General features: G+C 43.6%; 1 protein-coding gene and 1 pseudogene across 1 annotated transcript in view; both read right to left on the bottom strand.

Moving 5' to 3' along the window:
• Nucleotides 1–1917: 1917 nt before the first annotated feature.
• PROSER2 (proline and serine rich 2) overlaps nucleotides 1918–26647 on the bottom strand; it is a 44005-nt gene continuing 19275 nt past the window's right edge. The window contains exons 2-4 of the mRNA XM_057730215.1: nucleotides 26165–26392; nucleotides 6503–6755; nucleotides 1918–4816 (exon numbers count right to left, since the gene is read on the bottom strand). Of these exons, the coding sequence (XP_057586198.1) occupies nucleotides 3840–4816; nucleotides 6503–6755; nucleotides 26165–26302 (1368 nt within the window). The 5' untranslated portion in view covers nucleotides 26303–26392 and the 3' untranslated portion in view covers nucleotides 1918–3839. The remainder of the gene's footprint in view (nucleotides 4817–6502; nucleotides 6756–26164; nucleotides 26393–26647) is intronic.
• LOC130850833 (protein SET-like) lies at nucleotides 17321–18193 on the bottom strand (annotated as a pseudogene).

The following is a 26647-nucleotide window of genomic DNA, read 5'->3' as shown; positions in this document are numbered from 1 at the left end:
CAGGCCACAGCAGCTGACAGCCCTGCCTTCTCTTTTCTCAGATATTGAAAGCCTGGCTTGTCCAGTGAGTAGATTAGGAGAGGATATGGGAACCTGTTCCCCATACTTTAAAGCAGGGAAAAAGAGCCTTGTTGTGAAGAGAAGAAACAAAACCTGTTTGGTGACTTGTCATTTCAATGAAAACACAAACCTCTCACAAGTGAGCATTCCTCACGCGCCTCCCCTTCCTCCTGGATCACAGGCAAGGGAAGAAAACACCGAAAAACTAGCTCTGCTCCTTCAGAGAATGTGGTGACTTCCTGACCAACGTTTCAGACAAAGTTTCTTGATAAGAATAAGTCTTTTTCATATTTATCTTGTTTTTCTCTGCATTCCTCTTGAATAAACAGAACGAACTGATTTCTTAGATCATCTGCATAAAAAACATAACCATTAAATCCTCTGAAAGGTCAAATTCCTCATAGCCAGAGCTGTGGGAATTCAGTAAAAAAAAAAGAATACCATTCTTTTTTTTTTTTTTTTCTTTTCCATTATGGTTTATTACAGGATATTGAATGTAGTTCTCTGTGCTGTACAGTAGGATCTTGGTGTTTACCCATTCTGTATATACTAGTTTGTATCTGCTAATTATAAACTCCCAATCCATCTCTTCCCTACCCCACCTCCCCCTTGGCAACCACAAGTCTGATCTCTATGTCTGTGAGTCAGTTTCTATTTCATAGATAAGTTCATTTGTTTCGTATTTTAGATTCTACATATAAGTGATATCATATGGTATATGTCTTTGTCTGACTTACTTCACTTAGTATGATAATCTCTAGGTCCATCCATGTTGCTGCAAATGGCATTATTTCAGAGAATACAGTCCTGATTTTTGTTTGTCTGTTTGTTTTTACAAATAAAAAGGTCAAACAATCCTCAGGGTTCCATAAGGCCTGACTTATCAACTCCATGAAGCTCTTCATGAAAATTCGTTTTAAATGGGGAGCCTGCTTTGGGAGCTACCCATCAGGAGCTCTGAGTAAAGAATCCTGAAGTCAGGAAGTCAGCTTGTGTGTGTGTGTGTTTGGGGTGGGGGGAGCAAGAACACAGCTCTGGGTGAGCCCTCTGTGTCTTGAGAGACTCAGACAGTGGAGGGACACCCCCACCTCTGCCTTTTCTCCCCTACAAGCCTTATAGGAGGAGAATGACCCTGGGGAGAGAAAAGCAAAGACCAACATTTCCACCGGTTTTGTGAAGATCAGCATACGTGTGCTAGCCAGATAGAGGAAGAGGAGGAGGAGGCGCTGGACCAGACTCTGTTACTCTGGTAACTGCAGGGTATTACCCTCTGCAGATGAGACTCTGGTTTGGCCATTTGAACATACCTGCCTAAAAGCAGAGGAGAATTTTTTTTTTCCTGACTTTAAGTATTAAGATAAAGAGTTTCATCTTTAACTTAATGGGGACTAAAATGGACTGATTTACAAGCATCACTTGAAAAAAAACAACTGAGCACTTAAGATTCATTTTTCCTTTTCGTTACAAGTTTGCTTTGAAATATGGTCCTTAAGATTCCCTTGAAGATGACCCTTTAAGAATGTCTTATCACAGAATTATGGCAAGGAAACAAATGCCCCTCAGAAAACGAATTGTTTTTGTTAAAATGATACATATGAATACAGGTTAGTTCATTAGCAGCTATAATTTGAAACTTGTACAAAATATGTGGCTTTAATTACTAGGGTTTTGGGCACGAGAAATGGCCAGAGTAACAGTCGGTATAATTATGAATAAGTAGGTAGAAGAGGTTATGAATAAATAGAAGGAAAGGATATAACCATTTAAAAGAAAATACCTGAGAATAAGTATAAAATGCAAAAACAAAATTGCTTATACTTAAGATAGATCTCTAAATTTATTTTTCAAAAATGTCACTATAAGAACAAATATACTAACATATAGTCAAGTTCACCTTAATCACAATGAAGTCATAGGATAAGAGAAAAAGAAAGAACCCTCAAATATAAGGGATATTTAAAATGTTAGCCGTATCAAGACCCTCTATTTTTAAACACTGTGTAACATGGCATCTCGCTTTATAAAAAGGAAATAAGAGCCCCTAAGAATCCTTTAAACAAATCCAACATAAACAGAGGAGTAAAATAAAAACTATTTTTAAGAATCTGTAAAAATCAAAGCACCTATTTAAACTAAGACCATCAAGAATCTATGAGATTATTTCAGGAGGACAAGGGCTGAGTGAGACACTAAATACTGTCCTTCTAAGGAAAACATTACAATCATTTTATGTAACTTACAAGGCAAATTGATACTATGAAAAATATCCTTCACAGCACATTTAGAAGTTTGAGTTTAAATAATACTCAACAGGAAAGAAACAGATTCTGTGACAGTGGCTGAGACGTACAACAACAAAAGAGTGTGACTTTCAAGTGTGGTCCTTCCCCGTCTATTTTTAGAAGTTGTAGATTCCAGCCTGAAATAGTTTTGATAATAATGCTTGTGGCTACAACTCAGCATGTAAGACACTGTCTGGGAGAAAACCAGTTCTTTTCATGCTGTGTAACCTAGTTTGCTGTTTTTTTCCCTTTTAAATTAATCTGAGATCTTGCCCATGGAACATGGTAGATGTTTTAAGAACCTTTTGTTTGCTTCTGTTTACCAGCCACCTTGGAACATGCAAAACTAATTAAAATTAGGTAATAAATGATATCTTTAAAAGTGCACTTCACTAAACAAGGAACTCTCTTGCTTAGCTGGAATCTTATTTGGACTATTACTTTAATTGGGAACAGAACACATTGTTGAGGAAAAAGCACTTTGGTTCACCGAAATGTTATGGAGATGTGTCCTTAAAAGACTTCCTTATTAGGAAGTAACAATTTGTGTCATCATCTCAACACTGAGATGGCTTGTGTATCAAAAGAATAGGAAGTGCTTGCATCCTGTAGTTATGTAATAGGGTTTTAAGAAGTTTATATATATGTAATAATGAATGTGTGTGCACACCACCTATCTCTATATGTGACAACATAAATGTACCTATAAACACATATTATGTACATGTATATACACAGTACGTGCTCATACATGTATCTCCCAGTAACACAGACTCTGTAGTCTGATGAGACTTACTTTCTTAAAACTACCACCTTTTCCAAACTCAACCTTTCCATTCCACTCCCATAACTCAACATTACAGTTAAATCATACTCTAAAGGCTTCAATTTTCAATTAAAAAAAAAAACAAACCCTGGGCAAACCAGATTACATCAAGAAACAAAGGCATATCTCAGGCTAACGTAATGTCACCTTTCAAAAACAAACAAAAATCCAAAACAGTCTTTAAGACACTATGAAAACTGAACAAGCACTTCTTTATTTTCTTGGAAAGGAAGGGATGGTCCCTTTCTTAGAGAAACGAGTATAAGAGATCTAAACTGGCTTTCGCGTCATGAACTTGGGATAAAAGGTTAGATTAGAGACTCAATAACAAAAAAATAAAACCCAATCTCCCTCCTCCTAGATCCAGAAAAACATGGCATTTACAAATCATAGAAACCTGTAGGTGTTCCAGGTTATTCTCCAGGCTCTTGGAAAAGGGATGACAAGATGTGATGCGTACAGAAGGGTGTCCTTCGCGTACAGAAGGATGTCCCAGTTCGGATGTGGACCAGAGTGGGGGCATCCCGTCTACCGAGTCCGAGGCCCTCATCTCTGCGCCTCAACCGGGTACCGTAGTCGGGAGTTTGCGGCTGCGCTGAACGCATGCGCACATCCATTTTCGGCCACACGGACCCGGTCACCCTGTCTCCTCCAGCGTCGCCCGTTCTCCATCACAAGTTCTCCTTCAGGAGGCCAAGCTTCCGCAGGGCCTCCCGACGGGCCTCCTCCGTGGAGCCGCGGCCCGAGAACTGGACAGTGATGCCCTGGGGTCTGAACCCCACAGCCCTGGGCAGTGAGCCCGACCGCTTCCTGGCATCCTGACCGCAGTCCGGCTGTCTGGGAGCAAGTTTGCTTGGGAGGGCCGGGTTCGGACGGAAGGTGACTGTCTTCCCCGTAGAGACAAAGGGCCCAGGATGGCTCTTGAGGACTTCGTGGAGGCTCTGGAAGCCGTTGGCCAGCAGCAGGGGCTGTTCCGTCTGCACACCTCTGGACTGCTGGCCGCCGTGCGCTGCTGCCCGCGCGGGGACAGCCTCCTGGGCCAGGCCCGGCTGGCTCTGCTCCGGGGAGATGCTTCTCTGTTCGGCGGGCTCGCCCCTCTGGGCCCGGTCCTCCGTCTCCCCCACGGAGAGGAAGGAGACCCCGTTGATGTTGGCCAGGACCTGGGCTTTGCGCTCCTGCACGTTGACGGCGGCCTTGGAGATGGTCTTATTGAAGTCCTTCCCCGCGCTGTTGGTCACGCTGATGTTGCTCGGGAAGCGGTGGACCTTAGGCGCCGGCTGGGCCGCGTGTCTGTGCCACAGTGCGTGGTCTCCGTGTCGAGGGGCCACAGAAATCAGCGTCCTCCATTCTGCAGGCCTGCCTTCCTTGGACGGGGATGTGGGCGAAAGCCCTTCGTTCCCTGCCAACTTCTCAGACATCTTCTGGGCGATGACGAGCGGAGTGGGGACTGAGCGGGGCAGTTTGGGGTGCTCTGCTGGAGCAGGAGGGGGCTCTCTCCTGGGGTGGGTGGGGGCTGCTGCGGGGACAGGCGGGGAAGGCGGCAGGGGCAGGGCCTCGGGACCTGGGGGGTCTGGCGGGGGAGACGTCTCAGCATCACCTTTCTTGCATTCAGAGACAGTGGTGTCTTCCTTTCCAGCAGGGCCAGCCCCTGAAAAGCAGTGAGAATCCTCGTAAGCTACCACCATATGTAGAAATAAATGCATCACGTTTCCTTGTCGCTGAATTTACAAAGGTCTCAAAGGGATGTAATACCAGTTTCAACAGTACCTCATGTAAGCTGAACTCTTTCTACCCTATTCCCTGGACTAGCGAAAGAGAACACAGTCTATGATTCTCATCATCACGTGACGAGAAAGAATGAATTAGCGGTGGTGAAAGGTAGTACCAGAAACAGTCAGTATCTGGGAAGCGTATGGTAAAAGCACGTTTCTAAGGGGCCATCATCCTGAGACATGTAATAGGAGGAAACAACTTACCTTATGCGGGATTTTACAAAGGGGAAATGGAGGCTGGAAGTTTGTGGTACCCCCGCCCCCCAGGTCTTTCTAGATGAAGGATAGCTGGATGTGCCACTTTCCTCTAGAAACAGAACTATGTTTCCTGACAGACTCTGGTAAAGTTTAATACGCCAGCCTATGAACCTTTACTGTATCCTAACATACGTGATCACAGATCACCTAACACTTTTTCTGCACTAATATTTATACACCCGCGTCTGCTGCAAAATTGGGAGCTATGTATTTTATTTACTTTTGTATCCTCAGAATCTCACACAACGCTTGCCACAGAGTGGGCACTTCAAATTGTTATGAAAACATCATGTTAGAGAATTGATGGGCAGGCAGCTTACTTTCAAAAAGTGTTTTCCTTGGCACAATTATATGATCTGACATTTTTAAAGGATCAGTGGTTCAAATTAATTTTAAGAACTATACTTCAAAGAAGAAGTGTGATACAAATGGTAAATTCATATTAAGTCTCTTCTTTGAAGAGATGGTTGCAAACTCAGCCCCATATTTGGAACATATAACCACAGTACATGAAATTCTGTGTAATACACAGCCTTGCTTACAAAAAGAAAAAAGTGGAGAGATTTCTAGGGGCTCATGACAAATGGCAGTGTTTTGTAGTCAGCAGAACAAAGATATTTTCCCTCCTATTTTTCCTTCATGTTTTCCAATCCATATTCCCTTGCCCACATTTCCAATATCTTTTCCAACCAGGAAAAAAAATTGGAAGAAAGTTTTCTCCTTGTCCATGTCCCTCTGGTTCTATTATGGGACTCAAAGGACTAAAAACACACCTCTCCTCTGATGCCACCTTGGGTCAAGCAAAATTTACAAAGCAGATACTGAGCTGAATTTTTGTTCCGATTGTTTTTTGTTTTCCTGAACCAGCTGACTTTTCAAACACTCCCACCTTGGAACAGGGGTATAATCTTGCACGAGAATTGAGATTCAACCTCAAGGGCTAAAGTACAAGTCCTTTGTGTACTTTCTTAGTAGAATGGGATTGTTACCGGAAGCCATTTCCAGTTTTCTTTCTTTTATCCATGTATATACAATGTTTGTTTGCCCAGTCAGTCTCATTCTTTATTCTCGCCCTTTTGGAATTTCCCTTCATGTGTTTTCATCCTAATATGTCATGAAAACACCTACTTCGCTGAACAATCAGACTATCAAGAGGATGCTTCTACCCTACAAATATCTGATCAGCCCCACGAGCTTCCATGCTGGCTGGAAACACAGAGAACACAACAAAAAGGAGGGCCTCTGTCTCTTGTACCACACAACAAGCCACGTCAGAGGTGGGGGGCCTGTTCTCTTGTCCTCACCTGCTGCCTCTGTCACATCCTGAAAGCTCTTGGGTTCCCCGGATGTAGGGCCCGGGTGCACTAAGTCCATGACATCTTCAGGCTCGGAGGGACCAGAAGTGCTCTCCGTCAGAGATTGCAGAGAGTGGCACAGGACATAACTGTCACACAGCACCTGCTCCTCAAAGTCATCTTCCAGGGAATCAATTGTCTCTTCAAAAAACAGGAGGACATCCTTTTCCTCATGTGTGAGGTACTTCAGGCTCTCATCATCCTGTACAAAAGGTTTGGGCATGAGGAATGAAGAGATAAAGCCATCAGTGGCTGCACTGAAGAGAAAAAACCCGTAACAATGTAGGGATCTATACAGAGCCCGGGGTGGAATTCACGGCACCCTCCAATTTCCCGCGTGGGGAGAGCGCACCATCTGGGTAACCCCACTGGTACACCTCCGCCTGTGTCCCTCACCACCTGACCTGCATGGAAAAGAAGGTTGTCCAAAAGGTGTAGCAAAATTACAGCTCTTAGACACTTCTGTTCCTTGTGAGTCAATGACAAGACAGCAATTCTTTTGGGACTTCCCTGGCAGTCCAGTGATTAAGACTCTACACTTCCAATGCAAGGGATGTGGGTTCCATCCCTGGTCAGGGAACTAAGATCCCACAGGCCAATTGGCCAAAAAAATAAAAATAAAAATCAAATCAAATCAAATCCTAATGGTTAATGTTATGAACAACAACAACAAAAAAAGAAAGCAATTCTTTGGTACCTCCTTGGAAGAGGTCTCTTCAACTTACTGCTAACAGATATGCTTGTTTTCCCCATAACAGCAATGGGGGGATCTTTAGTTAAAGACAGTGGAGTAAACTCACATATTTATCTCCTCTCCGTCTAGAAACCTCACTAAAACAAAAATGGGCTTTATTTTTTTAAAGATACAAATTACAAAAACAAACATGATAGGACACGAGGTGACAGCAGCAACATTTGGGCAGGTAGACAGCACAAGAACAGGTGGCAGCTGACTCAGAAGACCCAAGAAAGGTGAATTTTCATCAGCAGCTGAGGGCGGGGAAGAGCAGGAATCAACCTGCCGTGGCCTGGAGAGCCCTCGCAAGGCTCAGCACAGGGTGGGGGATGCTGGGCGGTTCTGGAAGTCTGGCTAAGATGACGTTGAAAAGAACAGAATTGGATGAGAGTCTCTTTCAGAAGCAATTAGATCACCCAGGCAGAAGACTAGATGTTTATTCTTAAAGAAGGTAAAAGAGGGATCAGAAGGGGGGTCATCACGCCAAATTCCTGGTGAAGAACCATACTGAAAACGGGGAGTCAGGGAATCAAACTGACCCTCTGGACAGAGGGCCGGAAGGGTCCTCTCTGGGGAACTGAATGGTCTGCAAGCCAAGAGGCTGACTCCATGGGCTCCCCAGGGAAACACCTCAGCAAGATCACTCCACCAGTGAAATCACAGTCAACAACCCCAGCACAGGATTCTTAATCAGTTTCTCAACATCCTACTCTTAAGTGTGTGCATATAGCTAATGATCACCAGGCAGCTGAGAAAAACCTTTAACAAGAAAGACACATCAAAATAAGATGGAGAAAAAGGAAACTTACAAGAAACAAACTACGCAGAATGGTGAAGATTCCGAAAAGATGATCATGAACATCCTCAGAGGGATCAGAGGAGAGACTGAATCCATAAAACGAGAAACTAAGGCTGGGGCTTCCCTGGTGGCGCAGTGGTTAAGCATCCGCCTGCCAATGCAGGGAACACAGGTTCAATCCCTGGTCCGGGAAGATCCCACATGCCGCGGAGCAACTAAGCCCGTGCGCCACAACTACTGAGCCTGTGCTCTAAAGCCCATGAGCCACAACTACTGAACCTGTGAGCCACAACTACTGAAGCCCACGCTCCTAGAGCCCATGCTCCGCTACAAGAGAAGCTACTGCAATGAGAAGCCCAGGCACCACGATGAAGAGTAGCCCCTGCTCACCACAACTAGAGAAAGCCCACACGCAGCAACAAAGACCCAGCACAGCCAATAAACAAACAAATAAATAAATACAATATTTTTTAAAAAAAAAGAATCTGAGGCTAGTTAAAAAAAAAAAAAACGAACAGAAAATAGCTCATAGAAATGAAAACTGTGACAGAAAAATAAAAGATAAATGAAATAGAAGCCTAGAGATAAAGTAGAGAAGCCGAAAAAGTACAACAAAAAGTTAAAAAAAAATTTTTTAAGCAGAAAATTAGAGAATACAAGTGGGAGGGCCAATATCTGAATAGTAAGAGTTCTAGAAAGAGGAATCAGGAAAAATTGAGGAGAAGAAATGATCAAAGTAAAGGATGTGAGTTTCCAGGTCAAAGGGTCGTGAGAATAACCTGATGAATGAGAATAAAATAGCCCTATGCCAAGGCCCATCCCTTAAAATTACAGCCACGGGAGATGAGGAGAGATCCTGAAGGCTTCCCAGAGTGGAAAACAGGTCACATAACAAAACATCAGCAGTCAGAACAGCAACAGACTTCTCAGCAGCAGCACTGGAAGCCAGGAGACAATGTTGTGATGCCTTTAAAATTCCAGATGAATTCAGAACTAGAATTCCATACCTATAATCAAATCAAGGTTAGAGTAGAATAATGGTGTTTTTAAGACACACAAGATCTAACCAGCAGATCTCCCATGTGTGCCTTTCTCAAGAAGCTTCTGTAGGGGGTTTGGGGGTGGGGCTGTTTCCCTAGACAAGGGAGGAACCAAGAGAAAAAACCTGGGAGCCAGGAAATAGGAGAGAATGGGAGAAAGTGGAGGGAACCCTAGGATGACAGTGCTGTCCCCAGGATGTCAGCTGTGCAGTAAACAACCAGCCTGGTTCAGAGCAAGCCACAGGGCCACACAGAACATGAACAAAAGCAAGCAAATAAAACCAAAGCAATTATCAACCACAGGAAAAACTAAAGTTATAAGACCAAAAAAGCATGTACCTGTGAGTCAATTCCTCTATAGCAACACACACACACACATACACACACACAGGTATATTAATTATATCAGTATTTATAGTAGCAAAAAAATAAGAAACCAAAAAAAATAAAGAAAAGAAAAGAAGAAACCACCTAAAATGTCCAACAATAAGGGTATCGTTGAAGAAATCAGGGCATATTTACAGATGGAATATTATACAGCATTTTAAATGATGTCTTCAAAAGAATATAATGTTAAGTGAAAAAAAAATGCAGATAAGAAAGAGTTGCCTCAGTTTGATTTAAACATATGCATACTTCATATATCCACAAATACAAAAAATACAGAAAGGATACATAGTAAAATGTCAATAGCGCAGGAAGATGAAGGCAAACAAAGAAACAGGAATGAGTTAAAAGTCACTGCCTCCAATGAATAGGAAATGGGGGGAGGGGTACAAATAAGACGAATGCTTTTCATAAAACTTATAAAACCATTTGAGTCCTTACAATGAAAGTAAACTTTGATAAAACAACAAGAAAAAATACGGTGGAAGCAAAGATGACTAAGAGTGCAGAGGTTTAGGGACTTTTCTTTAGTCTCAAGCACAGTATATGCTTCTTTGGGGGATGATTAGCACAAGAACACATGCAAATTTCTCAAACTAGCTTGGCCACATTAGCTGAATCCTGAAGGCCGCGGACTCAGGAAAAGGGGACTGTCCACAGCATAGGTTCGGTAAACAGGAATAACAATGTTCCTGGGGAGAGATACCTACAGCATGGGTTCAGTACGCAGAACAGGGCACACTGGTGGGGAGCAGAAGCAATACGCCTATTGGATATAAACCTATGTATTGTACACCTGCTGGCTCATAAGATACGTGTCTGCTTCGGTGGACACAGCCAAACAGTTCTCCCAAGCAGCTGGACCAACACACACTGCTTGGTGCACAGCCCTGCACGATAGGTATGTGGTAGCATCTCCTTCCAATATTCAATCCATTCCCCAAAACACAGCGGTGCTGAGATTTTCTTTTCCCCCATAACACTTAACGGGCTGTTTGGAGATTCTCTTATGAAGCACCCGTTCAAGTCTTTTGCCTATTTTTCTATCAAGTTGTCTTTAAAGAAATAATTTGTAGGAGTTCTTTTATGCATACTTTTATGCATATTTATTCTTTTATGCATATTTATTGCAAATATTTTTTCCTACCCAGTGGCTTGCCTTTTCTGTTAATGGGGGTCTTCTAATGACCAGTCCTTAATTGTAGTATAGTACAATGTATCCGTCTTTTCTTTAGAGCTTTTTGTGTCCTATTTAAGACACCTCTACCTACTCCACCGTCATGAAGACATTTGCCTGTTTTATTTCTTCTAAAAGCACGATTGTTTTTAAGTTTCTATATTTAGTGCTACAGTTCATCGGAATGAACTTTTGTGTATGGTGTGAGGTCACAATTCACTATTTCCTACACTGATACCTAACTGTTCCAGCAAAACTACTTGAGAAGACTATCATTTCCCCACTGCAGGTCCCCTTGGTTGTAAATCAGGTGACAGTGCATGAGTCCATCTGTTTCTAGATTCTCTTTTATGTTCCTTTGTCTACTTGTCTCTTTGTACACTGATAAAACTCTGTTTTAATTATAAGTTTATAGTATGTCTCAAGTTTGAAGCCCTCCTGTTTTGCTGTTCTTCTTTAAGTCTGTGCTGGCTGGTTTTTCTTGGCTCTTTTTATTTCCATATACATCAGTATCAGCTGGTCAGTTTCCATATATACATAAATACACCCCCCCACCCCAGGACTTTGATTGGACTCCATGGAATTTCCCCAAATTGAGTAGAACTGATGTCTTACAATATTTTTTCTATCCACACATATGGTATATGCCTTCACTTATTTAGATTAGTGGCTCTTAAAGTGTGGTCCTTCACCCAGCAGTGGTAGCAGTACCTGGGAACTTGGTAGAAATAAAGATCCTTGGGCCCCATCTATATCTGCCGAATCAGAAACTTTAAGGGGTTGGGACTTCAATCTGTTTTAACAGACCCTCTGGGTAATACTAATGCACTAACATTTGATATGCATTGATCTGGTTCTTTATTTTCTCTCAATAATATCTTGTAGTTTCCAGTGTAGAGATTTTACACTTTTTGTTATCTCTCTTCTTAGGTATTTGATGTTTTGTGATGCTATTAGAAATGGCATCACTTTAAACATTTTCTAATTGTTGCTGGCCTATAGAAATACTATACTGACCGCAAAATAAGTAAATTTAACAAATTTGCTGCACATGCTAACAGTTTATCTGTAGGCTCTTTTCAGTCTTCTACATATGGTGTCTGTAAATGAGAGATTTTATTTCCTCCTTTCCATTCCTTGTGCCTTTCATTTTCTTCATTCTGCCTGTTGTACCACCAGGGTCCTCCAGTTAGCTGAACACAAGTGGCATCTTTGTCTCGTTCCCAATGTCGGGGAGAAAGCTTTCCATATTCCACCATGAAGTACAGTATTTGCTGTAGGTTTTTAAAAGATGATCTTCATCAGACTGAGAAAGCTCTCTTCTATTCCTAGTTTGCTCCATGTGTTTGTCTTTAAAATAATGAATGGGTTTTGAACTCTGTCAAAGGTTTCTTCATTTATTGCAGTGGTTCTCAGCTGGGGATGACTTTACCCCCCCAACCTCGGGGCATTTGGCAATGTCCAGAGACAATTCTGGCTGCCATAACTTTCTCCTTTGTTAATGTACTGAAGTACAATGATTGATTTTCAACTATTAAACCAACCCTGCATTCTTGGAATAAGTCCAACTTGACTGTGATGTTATTATCCTTTTTATACAGCACTGAATCTGATTTGCCAACATTTTGTTTAGAATTTTTGCATGTATATTCACAAGACAGATTATAATTTTCCTTTCATTATAATCAGGTTTTGTATGTATTTCCTTTTTTAAGTTTGAACTTGAGAAACAGTGTGCCCTTAGGTTTTAGTTCATGGCATATCTTTTTGCTCCACTTCTTTTAAGGTTGGGTGGGCTGGGGGGAGGAACAGAGTGATTTTAAGAATAATTTTTCTCCAGTTGAAACTGTAACCATTTCGTATTAACTAGGTCTCTGTAAGTTTATCAGTTTACATATCTAGCAGTTGTGGAGCCCCTAAGAACTTCAATTTTCCCTCTAATAAGAGGGTCAGTGTGAAGGCACATTGGAAGAATAGCAGGATACTATAGGGGGAAATGGGCAGAAAGCATTCCTTATTCAATACTTTTTATTGAAATTTAATACTTTTATTGAACCAAAGAAGAGAGGAATAGGTTTATTATTATTTTTAATTTTTTAAGTGTTTTTGGCTGTGTTGGATTTTCATTGCTGTATGCATGCTTTCTCTAGTTGCGGTGAGCAGGGGCTACTCTTCGTTGTGGTACGTGGGCTTCTTACTCTGGTGGCTTCTCTTGTTGCAGAGCACGGGTGAGCTTCAGTAGTTGTGGTGCATGGGCCCAGTAGTTGTGGCTCTCAGGCTTAGATGCTCCATGGCGTGTGGGATCTTCCTAGACCAGTGATCTAACCCATATTCCCTGCATTGGCAGGCAGATTCATAACCACTACGCTACTGGGGAAGTCCAGGAATAGGTTTTAACAAAAGAACCAGTGTTGTAATCTTAGAAGTCCTCTATGTCTACAGAATATATGACTAATGGATTTACACTTTATTCTAAGAACTCCAGGATCTGGTTCCACCTACCTTTTAAATATTACCTCCCACTCCTCTTCCCTTTATACTCTATAACAGGGCTGGTAAACTTTTTCTGTAAAGGGCCAGATAGTAAACATTTTGGGGTTTGCAGTCTTAATGGTGGCAACTGTTCAACTCTGTCAACATAGTGTGAAAGTTACAGGTGATATGTAAATGAATGAGCTTATCAGCTTTGTTACAATAAAACTTTATTTACAAAAACAGGCAGGGGGCCAGATTTAGTCCACAGGCTGGGGTTTGCTAATTCTTCCCTATAATCAAATCAAATCGCTTGCTATTTCCTAGATCTGTTTCTCTGTTAGCAATGCCCATGTCTACACAGCCACATCTTACCTGTCCTTTCTGGTCCAGTTTAAATGTCACCACAACTCCAGCCTCCTCCCATAGCATCCACTGAATCATGCATTCAAATATTTGAGCCTCTAGTAAGCATCAGGCAATGTAAATACAAGGGTGTAAATAATGTTCTTGCTGTCTGGTTTAGCCCATCTAATGAGGGCCTCAGACAATAAAGCAGACAGTTACTTTAGAGGGTGGAAATGGCTATGACAAGGTGACTACGGGGTGTTAGGGAAACACAGTATGGGTATCAGTTCACACTTTGGGGCAGGGGGTCTGATATGGAAAAACTTTGGAGAGGAAATGACTGTCAATAATCTGAGAGAAGTGGGTGAGAGTTAAACAAAAGGGGACCGGGGTAGTTAGATACGGATTTTGGAAAGATCATGTTGACTACGGTGTGGAAAACAGGAAACGGTATGGACAATTGAATATGGAAACAATTTGGACAAAAGTTAAAAGTCACCTAAAGTAGAGCTGTGGTGATGGGAGCAGAGAGAAGGAGATAGAGTTGAAGGATATTTAATAGGTAGAGTCAACTCTTATATAAAATTCTATTTTTTACTGTAGTTGTTCATCACCCATGCTTTTCACCTTGCTAGACTAAAGGAAAGACCCACGTCTGAGGCATCAGTGAACTATGCACAGAGCTGAGAGGTTGTCCCTTGTCCAGGAGGCACAAACTGTAACCACAGTGTCAGCTGCCCCCTCACCACGTTGGTCTGTCTTGGCCCTCTGGCCACCAGAACATGAAACTTTCATAAGAAATCCAGCGACGCTACTCGTTTTGTGGTTTTTCTAGACTTACTGTGGGTTCGTGGGATCATCTGGAGGGTCACGTGTGGCACAGAGTATCCTGTCTCCTCTTTCCTCTGTCCACCTTAGTCTTGCTGGATTACCCCACACCCATCATTCAGCACACACTACCCCTAACCCTTCCAGGTTCACCCTAAGACACTTCACATTTTTCTTCTCTCCATGCAGAGTAGTTCAGCTCAGTGATTCAATCACCACCACAACAAAAACCCTGCGAGTCTAAAATGACTGGGGCTCTTAGCATGACAAAGACCCCTCTAGTTAAAAATTAAAACCATCATGGATGTCATCACGGTGACATGAGAATGGTAACAACCAAAATCAAAAAAAATCTTAACTCCAACTTTTTGTTGAATTAAATGTCTTGGGAAATAAATTAATGTTCTCCACCCTTTTCCTCCTACTTTGACCTTCTCAACTCAGTGTTTCAAGACTTGTAGATAATCTACTTTGGCTGGGTATAATGATTTCTCTTTGGATGGACAGAGGGTAGAATTAAATAGGTGACTGGGCTGTAATAGACCGTCAGCTTAAGACACACACCCATTTCCCAATTAAGTGAGGGGCCAAAATGAGAATGGGGTATATAAACCCCGCACATCCAATCCAACCTCAAAGCGAGGAGTCCCAACATAAGATTTCATTTGGAAAATAAGCTTAGAAAGAGAAGCTCCTACTCAACCATTTTATGTTGTACGACAAACTATAGGACTCACGGGCTGAGAGATGCAACACAAAGGTCAATCAGTCCAGCTCCCTCGCCTGAAGGTGTGAAAAACAGGTGCAGAGGCAAAGTAATGACTTTCCAAGGGTCACACAACTATTTCACAGAGCGGCCAAGGCCAGAACTACTTCTCTGCTTGCTTTCTGTTCTGTTCACTTATTTCCTTTCTAATCACATAGTCATCCAAGAGCTGTGCCTGAATGCCTGCCGTCTCATATGTCTTATCCTGGAGTTCCTCGGGCTGCCAGTTCTGCCTCAGTGTTCTTGTAAAACACAAGACATAAATCAGTTTTAACCAGGCCAGTCAGCGATCAGAGTGCCAGGACCTGGCAGACTCAGATTCTTGCATCCTCAACTATCCAAGGTCTCTCCTGAGCCTTAGAGGCTGGAGGACAGGCTGGGTGACTTGTCTGTGATCAGCCTGGCCTTGAGCCTTGACCTCGGGGGCAGGGCCACACATGCCATGAACTCAGTCTGCTGCCCAATTCCCCAGACAAGAAGCTGCCCTCCAAATGACCCTGGACTCTGCCGTACCTGGAAGAGGGAATGAAGCAGAAACAGAGAAAAGCCCCAGTGCCAAGGGCTGGGGAGCCGGGGATTCGGGGCCAGGAAAGGGGCACGTGGCCCTTGGCCGAGAGAATTCCTGCCTACGCCTCCGTTCCCAGGAGATGCTGCCACTGCCTCTCTCAAGCAGGGATGTTAAAGAAGAAGATGTGGGCCTCAAGGAAGAGGCAGAGCCTCAAAGACAAGGCAGCGAGCACAGGCACATCTGTGGAACTGGGAAGCGGATGAGAAGCTGCCCAGGGCCAAGGGCAGCTGGAGGGAAGTGGAGAATGACTGCTAGTGGGCATGGGTTTCTTCCGGGTGACAACGTTCTAAATCTGGTTGTGATGATGGCTGCACACCCCTGTGGAGCTACTAAAAACCACTGAATGCCATACTGTAGTGGGGGAGCCACAAGGTATGGGAAGTACATCTCAATAAAGCTGTTATAATATATTTAAGAAGAAGAAACAAGGCAGTGGCCCAGTGGCCCCCTGTGAGGAGGGAAGAGAGCTGGCGCCCTGGCCGGGGTGGCCCCTGCTTGACCACTGGTGCTACTGGACAGGAGATTTGCTAACTCAGTTCCCAGAGAACTAAGCAGAGAGAAAATGAGGATAAGAAAACACAGCAGCTTTCTCAGGAGGGGGTGAATGGAAGAGAACATAAATTTGTCTCTGTTATGTGGAAGGTAGTAGGCTGACAGCAGAGATTTAAAAAAAAATATTCCCTATCAATGGAGTTTTTAATGTGCCAATTTGGGCTGTGGAGTAAAGGGAAGTTCTTTTTTGTTTGTTTTTGTTTTTTTGGTTTTGTTTTGTTTTTTGAAATCCTTCGTGTACACATTTAGCTTTACTCTAACAAAGCAACTTGTACACTTTTAACGTTTAAAACGGAGCATCATCTTTCCTTTCCAGTGAAACAAAAAGAAAAATTTAAAAATAAACAGGAATTAAATTACAATAGAGAATGTCAATTGCAAATAAGATCCTACAGGTTCTGCTGATTCTCCCATTGAGTGGCAGGGCTCAAGTCATCATTAGGAGAGAATTTTATTTTAAAAGTGTCATCTTAAACTGCAAGGATGTCCATTAAACATCGCAATCAAACATGCCAAAGGGGAAGCTATGTTGTCAAAATGCCCACTTAACCCTCCCAAACATCTCAAACCCACCGTTTGCTGACCTTCTATAATCCCATTTTTTTAAGTTTTTTTTTTCTTTTTTTAAACGAGAAAGTAGACATATACATGTTGGTAAATGCTAACTGTCCATATCACATAGAGACACAGTGTAATCTCTGAGCCCAAAATACAGAGAAAGGAGGAAAAAAGCTAGAATTCTGTGCACTACTACACAGGGGCCTAGCACCCTCCAGCTTCCAGCAGAGCTAAGGGAGCAGAAGGTTTTTCTTTTCTCCCACAGAGTGTGGTGGTGTGGATTCCATAAAGTTTTTGTTGAGACAAGAAGGGACAAAAATGAATTTGGAACAGAAAGGGGTAGAGATTCTTTTCCCACTGAATTCTGCTCAAGGTATTTCCCCCCAAAATAGGTTGTGAACCATGGTATAAAGGAGAAAAGGGACCTCAAAAACAGGGTGACTGAGAACAAGAGGAGAAAAAAAAAGAAGACTGCAACTTGCTCCCAGGAACTGGAGCAAATTAAAAAAGGAAGGTTGGGATCCATCAGTGTTCCATTAGTCATCTTCGCCTTCATCTTCCTCTGCTTCCTCCCCCTCATCATCTTCATTTTCTTCACCTTCATCCTCATCCCCTTCTTCATCAATATCTTCCGATCCTTCTTCCTCTTCATCATCACCATCTTCTTCCTCTCCTTCCCCTTCTTCATCATCCATGTCCAGAACCAAGCAGTAACGGATTTGGCCAAATATCATCTTTGATGACCTCTCCTAACTCATCTGCACCTGCATCAGAATGATCAGTAAACCAGGTGAAGAAGCTTTCTGGTTCCTCATGCTCTCTCTCCCTGCTGGCTTTATTCTGTGTTTCACTGGAACGTTTAGTCAAATCCTTTCCAGATTTCCATTTGATTTCAGTGGACTTTGAAGATGGAACACCACTCTCATTCAGATGAAATTCTTTGGCGAGAACTTTATTTTCGAAGTAAGGGTTTTCATCAAAATAAAAATCTATTCTGTAACCTGATTTAATATCTTCAAATTCTGTCACTTCAACTCTTGTCAAATAATGCAGCGCCTCTTCATCCTCCTCCCCAAGCAGTGCAGACACCTGTGGATAGTTAACAAATGTTGTCACCCCCAAATTGGGGATTTTCACGATCAATTCCGACCTCTCCTGAAAATATGGTTGGCGGAGTTCGTTATATTTCCGTTCTACTTTCAAAATCTCCTCACTGGCTTGTTCATTAAGTCTGTCTGTTTCATTTTGTACTTCATCAACATGTTCAGTTGCTCCTTGCTGTTGTTCTTTTTCTTCCTTCGGCAAGTTCGGAGAAGCAGACGTTGCCTCTGACCCGGAGGCAGCAGTCAGTCTCGGTTTCTCCGGTTTCTTCGCTTGGGGTGAAGTGTAGACTGGTGTTTGGGGGCCATGCTGGGAGAAGAGCCTAGAATCCACCCAGGGGAAGAGGTTCGTACCTGGAGCTCTGAGAACTCGGGAAGTTCTTTAAGGCTACGATTCTCCAGGTGCTAAAGGAAATGTCTAGAAAGCCACCCCTCATCTGTGCTACCCCACCCACCATGCTGACTACAGGTAATGTCTACAGCCTCCCAGGGAAACACTGTTTCGCTTCAAGAACTTGGAGCACCTCCATTTCTACCCTAATCTGTGTATTATGACAGTGAAAAAATAATTTCTAATGTGTTCAAAATAGAAAATTCAAAACGCCAATTCTACTGCCTTAGCTGTAACACACGCTGTTCAAGTCTCCCGAGAGGAGGAGGACAGAATCCCAGTCTGGTCTATCCTCTCCCGCCAAGATGACAACAAAAGTGTCCCTCTAAATCCCAGTGGCGCTCTGAGAGGAACGTGCTCCTGTCTGGATCACGAACTCTTACAACGAATGCGACCAGTAGGGACAAAAGTCAGCAATCGTAGACAGACCTATGGGACCACAGAGGTGGGACAGGAGATGTGTGTTTAGGGAAATGGCAGAGAGGAAGAAACCTTTGGTTGGTTGAACAAAAAAGTTGAGAAGGCTTAAAACACTCATACTAAAATAAACCCCACCTAAAAAAGCCACCGAATTAATTCAGTTCTTAGGCTTTTTTTCTTTTGTTTTGCTTTTCTTTTAAACAAAGAAGTTGGATTTCACGGCAGATTAAGACAATGATGGTAACTCCTTGTGAGGGAGGGAAAAAAAAAAAGAACCAGCAGAATTTACCTGTATTTTAAACCAAAAAAAAAAAAAAAAAGAAAGATTATGATTGTATGATGGCTAAAAAAATTTCTTGAGATGGACTCCACTCTCCTAGGTAGGCGGCCTTGGGTATTTGCTTTGGCAGAATGTGAGTTGATGGTCACATTTTCTTCCTACAGACACCAAAATGATCTCCCTGACACTTGAGCAAGGCTTTACTGATTTAAAAACCCAAGTTGATAAGAGACACCCCCGCCCCCCGGAGCTGAAACACAACGTAGGGGCAGCGAGAAGAACATAGGAATCAGCCTCTTCTGTGCTTCCGACCCCACTGCGAATGCCACGCTTACTTTGGCAACCTCATAAGAAAGACCATAAGTGCATTTGGCCTTTCCCACGGTTTCATTTAAGGGCTTAATTATGGCTATTTCTAACGAGTCCCTATTATAATTTTTCACTATGGTTAACGTAACCTGTACTTCTGGCCGGAAAGAGACACAAACAAGCCCGTGGGGGATGAGATATGTGTTCAGTTTTGATTACAGATTGAAAGAATTATGGCTTTGAAGGATGACACTGGGCTCCCTGGCCACCTTAAACTTCTCTGAACTGGCAATGTTATAAAGCGGTCCCAACTGAGATGGAAACGCCTTAAGCACGTGGCATCATGCGTGAGACCCCGCATAAGCTTGTCACACGTTCCAGAGCGCTGCGTGGCTGTCGTGTCACTAAACTGTGATTCCCAAAGTGATTAAAACTGAGTTTTACTCCATCATCTATCCGATCTGGTATGTAGTGGGCATTTACTACATGTTTACTGAAATTGAACTCTCATCAAAGCTATTTAGCTTTGTCTTAAAATAGCTGCTCTGTCCAGGAAGCTCTGGGTTCAATCTGGGGAAGGAGCCAGAGCTGAAAGGACAATGGGGTCACTGCTGACCAGTCTGCTTCTCCTTTCCATGCCTCTGTGTCTTCCCCTTGAAATTTTCTGGCGACAAGCATGTCAGACTCCTAGTGTCCTGCTTAGACTCCAGGCAGAGCCCCCCCGTGGAGATGGCTTCACCCCCACATGCTTTTTTTTTCAAATTAATTATTTGGGCTGCGTTGGGTCTTCGTTGCTGCTCGTGGGCTTTCTCTAGTTGCCATGAGTGGGAGCTACTCTCCATTGCAGTGCGTGGGCTTCTCATTGCTGTGGTTTCTCTTGTTGTGGAGCACAGGCCATAGGGGCGTGAGCTTCAGTAGTTGCAGCACGTGGGCTCAGCAGTTGTGGCATGTGGGCTCTAGGGTGCATGCGCTTCAGCAGTTGTGGCTCTATAGCACAGGCTCAGTAGTTGTGGCACACGGGCTTAGTTGCGCTGCATCATGTGGGATCTTCCCGGACCAGAGATCAAACCCGTGTCCCCTGCCTTGGCAGGCTGATTCTTAACCACTGCGCCACCAGGGAAGTCTGCACCCCTGCTTGGTTTACCTTCTTTTTCACGACCGATGGGTGAGGCCAAACGACCTCAGAGGCTTTGGAGAAGGAAGGGGTGGTCAGGAGCCAATGACCACTGTCTGATCACAGGCTCATTATGTGACTTGAGGCCACAAGATTTGTCCGCTGAGGGACCAGGCAGGGTTTCAGGACAGTTCACTGAATATCAAATCTGCAAAAACTCAGCAATGGATTTTGATCATTGTTTTTGCCCAAGTTAGAGATAAAAATGAATAGGAAGTACGCGTGGGGATTTGGGCTGTTTCGAATCCACCCTCAAAGTGGCACATACATTATGAACTTCCTTAATTCCTATGGCTATTAAGAGCGTCACACTCTTATTAGGCCAAATCATATTCTCTTCTGGAGGAAGCTCCAGGGTGCCCGCAGGGCAGAGCAGACTTCAAACCACGTGCAAAAGAAGAACCCAAGGATCCCGGCATGAGGCAGCACTGGTCCCTGGCAGTGCAGCCTGGATGTGTGATGAGATTCGTGAGTGTCTGAGATATTGGCCTTAAGAGCTTAAGAATACAGGTCATCTGACACCCATGGCTTCCTTTGTCGCCTTAAAGAGCTATCACTTGTGAATGTCTCTAAATCCTTTCTGAACCTTTTATGATTCCCCATCACCTCTTGAGGTGGTAAGTTCCAGAACCACACTACCAATTTCGTCCTGTACCGAAGCTGTCCTTCTTACAGTTCAAAGGAAAAAGAGATCCTCTTAGTCAAGTATACAAGGATTTGGCCAGTTTATTCTAGTTCTAGCTATACATTTTGCTCAAAAATGTCCAGAAGAAGAATTTCTTACAAGAAAAACAACATATGTACACAACCACAACTAGCCTCTTGAGTGATAAAAGAGTTCACACACTTCGCCCTCCTAGAACAGCCTGGGTCATGAGGGCGGCCGTGTGGACAGCCACAAGAATCCTACCTAAGCAGCTGTTTTAATTTTTAACTTGTACTGGCTCAGGAGAAAGGTTTCTAAAGAGCAAAGATCTGTTATCTTCCGGACAACACTCCAGCTAATGTTTAAAAACTTTACAATACTCTCATTTAACATTAGGCATTAATGTTTTATCTTCTTTTTAAAATAACCTTTGTTTAAAAGAAACACATACTTTTATAAATCAAAACTAGACTGTCTTTTACTTAAAAAACCCTTCAAGGGGTGCATTTAATCCCATACAATCTGAAGGCCTAAACACACGGTTACTAACGAATCTCTTATGAGGTCAGGGAATAAAGAACATGGATTGGAGAAACTGCTACAGTTGATTCTCATTCTAAAGAGACAACTCATAAAAAGACTGAGGATTTAGAATAAAAACATATAGAGCCTCTCCAAATGTAGACTCCCAGAAAGCAGAGTATGAGGATAAGACATCTTTCAAAAATTTACAGATTCTGTAATGGTATAAACAGTTTGCTCGTTCAAGGGGACCCCACTGCTAATATGGAGTCTTGTAAAAAGTCAAGTGTTTAGAAAACTTCAGTTGCCATTTAAACTCAAATGCCAAATTTTCTCAGTGTGTCAGTTCTATGGAAGGAAGATACACAACTGTGAAACATAAAAACAGATGACAACTAACGTTGGCTCAATGATTGTCCCATAAAGGGAAACACTTGAAAAGACTCCACGGGTCTACGTAGAAGGTACTGGAATGGGATGGGAACACATACTCTGTCAGACAGTGAGAAACAGGTAGGCAAGTGGGGTATGGGAAGAATTATTCAAACATATAATATATCATAAGAATATAATTGAATGATATGTTTCATAAAAGTAGACTCTGCAATGCTGTCTCCACGGTCATCCTCTATTACACACAGTGATAAACGTACAGACAAATCAAACACGTCACAGTGTTTGATTCTACCAGATAGAAGAGAACTGTAGACGGTGGGCATTCTTTAATTAATTAAATCAATTTAGTTATTTGGCTGCGTTGGGTCTTTGTTGCTGTGCGCGGGCTTTCTCTAGCTGTGGAGAGCGGGGGCTACTCTTCGTTGCAGTGCTCGAGCTTCTCAGCGCGGTGGCTTCTCTTGTTGCAGAGCACGGACTCTAGGCATGTGGGCTTCAGTAGTTGTGACACACAGGCTCAGTAGTTGTGGTACACAGGCTTAGTTGCTCTGCAGCATGTGGGATCTTCTGGGACCAGGGATCAAACCCATGTCCCCTGCAGTGGCAGGTGGATTCTTAACCACTGTACCACCAGGGAAGTCCCAAGCATTCTTTAATTTAAATTCAAAGTGATGCCCCCCAGTAAGACGGGCAGAATTAAGAAATGGGTGAGATACTGGGAGTGGGGGAAGGGAGAGTTTTCGTTTTACCATCTCATCTTTACTGGTCAAAGAAAGAAATTCAGAAGGCTACTAATAAGAGATGGATAGAAGGGAAAGCATGGACCCAAACACGGGGCAGAATGAAGTGGAGTTATTCTCCAGCTGGGACTAACAGGGGCACTCAGAGGAGCTGGTACCATAATTAGGAAGCACCGACTAGATGCCGGACATTTCATCTCTACTGTAACCCTTGAGAAAGAATTATTATCTCACTCACCCTCTTTTTTTTTAATGACACATTTTATTATTTTTTCAAATATTTAATTAATTAATTTATTTATTGGCTGCATTGGGTCTTTGTTGCTGCGTGCGGGCTTTCTCTAGTTGGGGCGAGTGGGGCCTACTCTTCGTTGCGGAGCACGGGCTCTAGGCACATGGGCTTCCGTAGTTGTGGCATGAGGACTCAGTAGTTGTGGCTCACAGGCTCTAGAGTGCAGGCTCAGTAGTTGTGGCTCAGGGACTTAGTTGCTCCGCGGCATGTGGGATTTTCCCGGAGCACGGATGGAACCCGTGTCCCCTGCATTGGCAGGCGGATTCTTAATTGCTGCACTACCAGGGAAGTCCCTCACCCCCCTTTTTTAACTAATGAAGAAATAACTAATGGAGAAAGTGATTAAGTAACTTTTCCCAGGTTACAAAGGGAGGTACATTTGAATTTGAACCCAGGCATGTCTCCAATATCCTGTGTTTATGACTATTCTGAGCTGATTTTCAGGATACTGATTAGTATCAGTAAAGAAGAAAGCAACTTGAAAAATGCATTCAGATTTCTGGGAGGACTTAGACATTATAAATATCTCGGGGGACGTCCTTCTGATCTGCACTCGACTCCACTGTGGAAGCTACTTAGCCCAGCATTAAGGCTCACAAAGCCCTTCCAGCACAGGCAGCTCAGAGGCATGACGCTGTGGTCACCTCACCCACCTTGACTTCCTGAGATTGACAAATGTAAGAGATTTATAGTCTTTCCTGTCTTTGAGCCTGTGTAATATTTTACCGAAAACTACATCCATGATGAAAAGTTTTATAATAAACCATTTCTCCTTGTGACTCTGAAGCTGAAACTTAATAGACCTCCTTTCAAAGAAGAGCTTCTGTCTCTGAAGATGAATTCCTGGGTCTGACATTCCTGACAAAGAGTCAAAATGATGCGTATTCTCCAAATCTGCCAGATGATGGAACGAACACCCCACCTGCCTAGACGGACGCTCTATGAAGAGCTGTATTTGCGTGGTGGTCTCTTGTAAACTCCCCGAATTCATCTTGCAGTCTTGCTTCTTCTAGTTCAGACATCTTGCAGCTGCTCTGGTGGCTTCGGTCCCTCCAAAAGGTTCTGTTCCTTTTCTCCTGCACCTCTGTGGTGGGGAGTGTGATGTGCCCCCCAGACCACCCTGCGATGAAGGACCTGGTCCCCTATGTGTTGGGGATGCTGCTGGCAGGCGGTCCTCAGCTGTCAGTCCCCTTTGGGGACTGTCTCCGGCTGAAAGGAACTGTCTTGTCAAGGTCGTGCCTCCCTCCAGGGCTGTCCTCATCCCAAAGCTGATGATGGACTGGATATCCAGGCTCCACTCCCGGCCCCAGCTGGGACAGCTGAAGGGCATTGCAGCGCCAGGGCCACCTGAGGAACAGCTAAGGCCTCCGTTGGGTCTGCCTCACAGCCCTGCTTCTCTCTCTGCCCAAATCCTTCTTCCTCTTCCTCCCAGATGTTGAGCCCAGGAACAGCCCTGATAAACCTCCTGCACTATAACCTCCGTCTGAGACTCTGCTGCCTGGGGAAGCACATCTGCAGCCTATCCTGCCAGGGGGACTACAGCCACTAGAATGCAAGCTCCGCCTGTGTTCTCACCTCTGAGAACAGTGCTTCAGTACTTGAGCGAAGGGCTAAATCACCTACACAGAACTGACGGGAGGCAGTCCTCCGTGGACAGGCTTGCGGGGCTCAGTCGCGTCCTGTCTGTCTTTGGAGTATATGAGTTTGAGCCTCCACAGAGGATGTGGTAAGAGCGGGCATCACGGTTCATGTGAGGAACAGGCCTACGTGACTACTATGGAGACAGAAAAGCAGCAACTCTCCTGGCCCAAATTCAGAGCACTTGACACAGCTGGGGTCATGGTCTCTCCCAAGAGAAGACAGAACAGGTATTATTTCATCTTTCTATCAAAAGAGGCCACAGTACAAAGGATGTTAAGAGATTTGCCTCAAGTTCAATAAGAAAATGAATGAGAAAGGCAGGAAAATAATTCAACACTGACTCATAACGCACTACACCCGTTTCCTCAGAGACCGAGGTCATCTGATGACCATTCTCAACTTTATCCCCTCCCCACACGCACAGGCAGCCCTTTAGACCACGGTTCCCAAGTTGTCCACACCACGTTTCAGAAACACCCTCTACACCAGAGCCGGGCTGCTTCCTAACTGTGCTCTGGAGAACAGACTCCACTAATGACTGGAGTGCTCATCTGTATGTCTTCTCTACATACCCTTTTAATATGTCTTTTAACATATTCTTTAAACAGTTTTTAAATTAAAAAATCAGCCCCAAATCCTCTAATCTTAAGGATTTATATATTCTCAGATATTCAGAGAATAATTGATAATATATTTTTCTTTGGTGAATCGATCAAATAATATTTATTACATACTTACCATGGTGGTTGAAAAAAAGAAAATATGCAAGTAGGAGCCTCTAAAATTTTACCATTACTATTAGCTGCCCTCTGCCCTCTATACACTTCTTTCTTATGTTCAGCCAAGCCGGGGTTAATTTTAGGGCTCCGTGTATCTTAAGGAATTTGTGCTCCCATTGAAGTTGGGCTGAGATAACAATGCACCATTATTATTGAGAACCAAGGTGAACTCTCTCCTGTCCTTCCCTCTGTGAATATGAAGGTCTCCATCCTGAAAGATGAATACCCTGAGGGGTGAGGAGGGTCAAAGGTCATCTCTCAACTTTAAACTTTCACTTTTTGTGAAAGTTCCCAAAGCTTGTTGATGCTTATGTAAAGGTCTGGATGCCAAGAGAAAGGGATACGAAAGCATTTATTATATTTGTAGAGAAGTTAAACCTCTGTTTTAAAGTGAATTTGATTTTATCCTGTGATGTGTTTCCCTTCTTCCATTCTTTGAATCTGAAAGGTAGGAGCCCTGGTCTGGGCTGGTGGCCGCCTTCAGGCATGGTGCGCTCTGGGTCTCAGCAGCCAAGTTATCACCACTCTGGATTTGTGCAAAACTTAAGATGATTAACACTGAAATGCCTCTTCAGATAGCAAGTATTCCAAAACATCAAGCTAGTTACCCCAAAGGATGCTGTAAGATACTCCTGACAAGGGGTGAAGTCAGCCAACATTCAAGCACACAGCGCCAGGGAAACGGGGACTCACCAGAGTGAGACTTCTGGAACGAGAGCTGCTGGCTCGACTCTCCAGACTGCTCCCTCTGCTCAGGTCACCGAGCCTGCAGCTGGGCGACAAGTCAGGGTCCATCTCCCAAGAGTCTGACTTCTGGTGATGGACAGGCATCCCCACCCCACGGCAACCCTGGCCGCTGGCTCGATCACAGGAAGCGGGGAAGGGGCCGGTGTCCCATGCCAAAGTAGTAGGTGGTCACCTCTGGAGGAGGAAGCACAGGGTGACAAGGGTTAGTGAGCCAAAAGAGCAAAGGCCTCATCCCCCCAGGACGAACAGACTGGTCCACAGCCTTGACCGTTAGGACTAAGATAATTAGGACCCCGAAGTCGACTTGTTTGCTGATGCTCATTTCCTTTTCTCCTTCTCCATTATGAAGATGTAAGAATTATTTTTTTATTTTCTCATTAAAGTATAGTTGATTTACAATGTTGTGTTAATTTCTGCTGTACAGCAAAG

Source organism: Hippopotamus amphibius, chromosome 4 (genome assembly GCF_030028045.1).
Source record: "Hippopotamus amphibius kiboko isolate mHipAmp2 chromosome 4, mHipAmp2.hap2, whole genome shotgun sequence".
Classification (NCBI taxonomy): Eukaryota; Metazoa; Chordata; class Mammalia; order Artiodactyla; family Hippopotamidae; genus Hippopotamus; species Hippopotamus amphibius.
The sequence above is the reverse complement of the archived record's forward strand: the minus strand, read 5'-3'. Positions and strand labels throughout refer to the sequence as shown.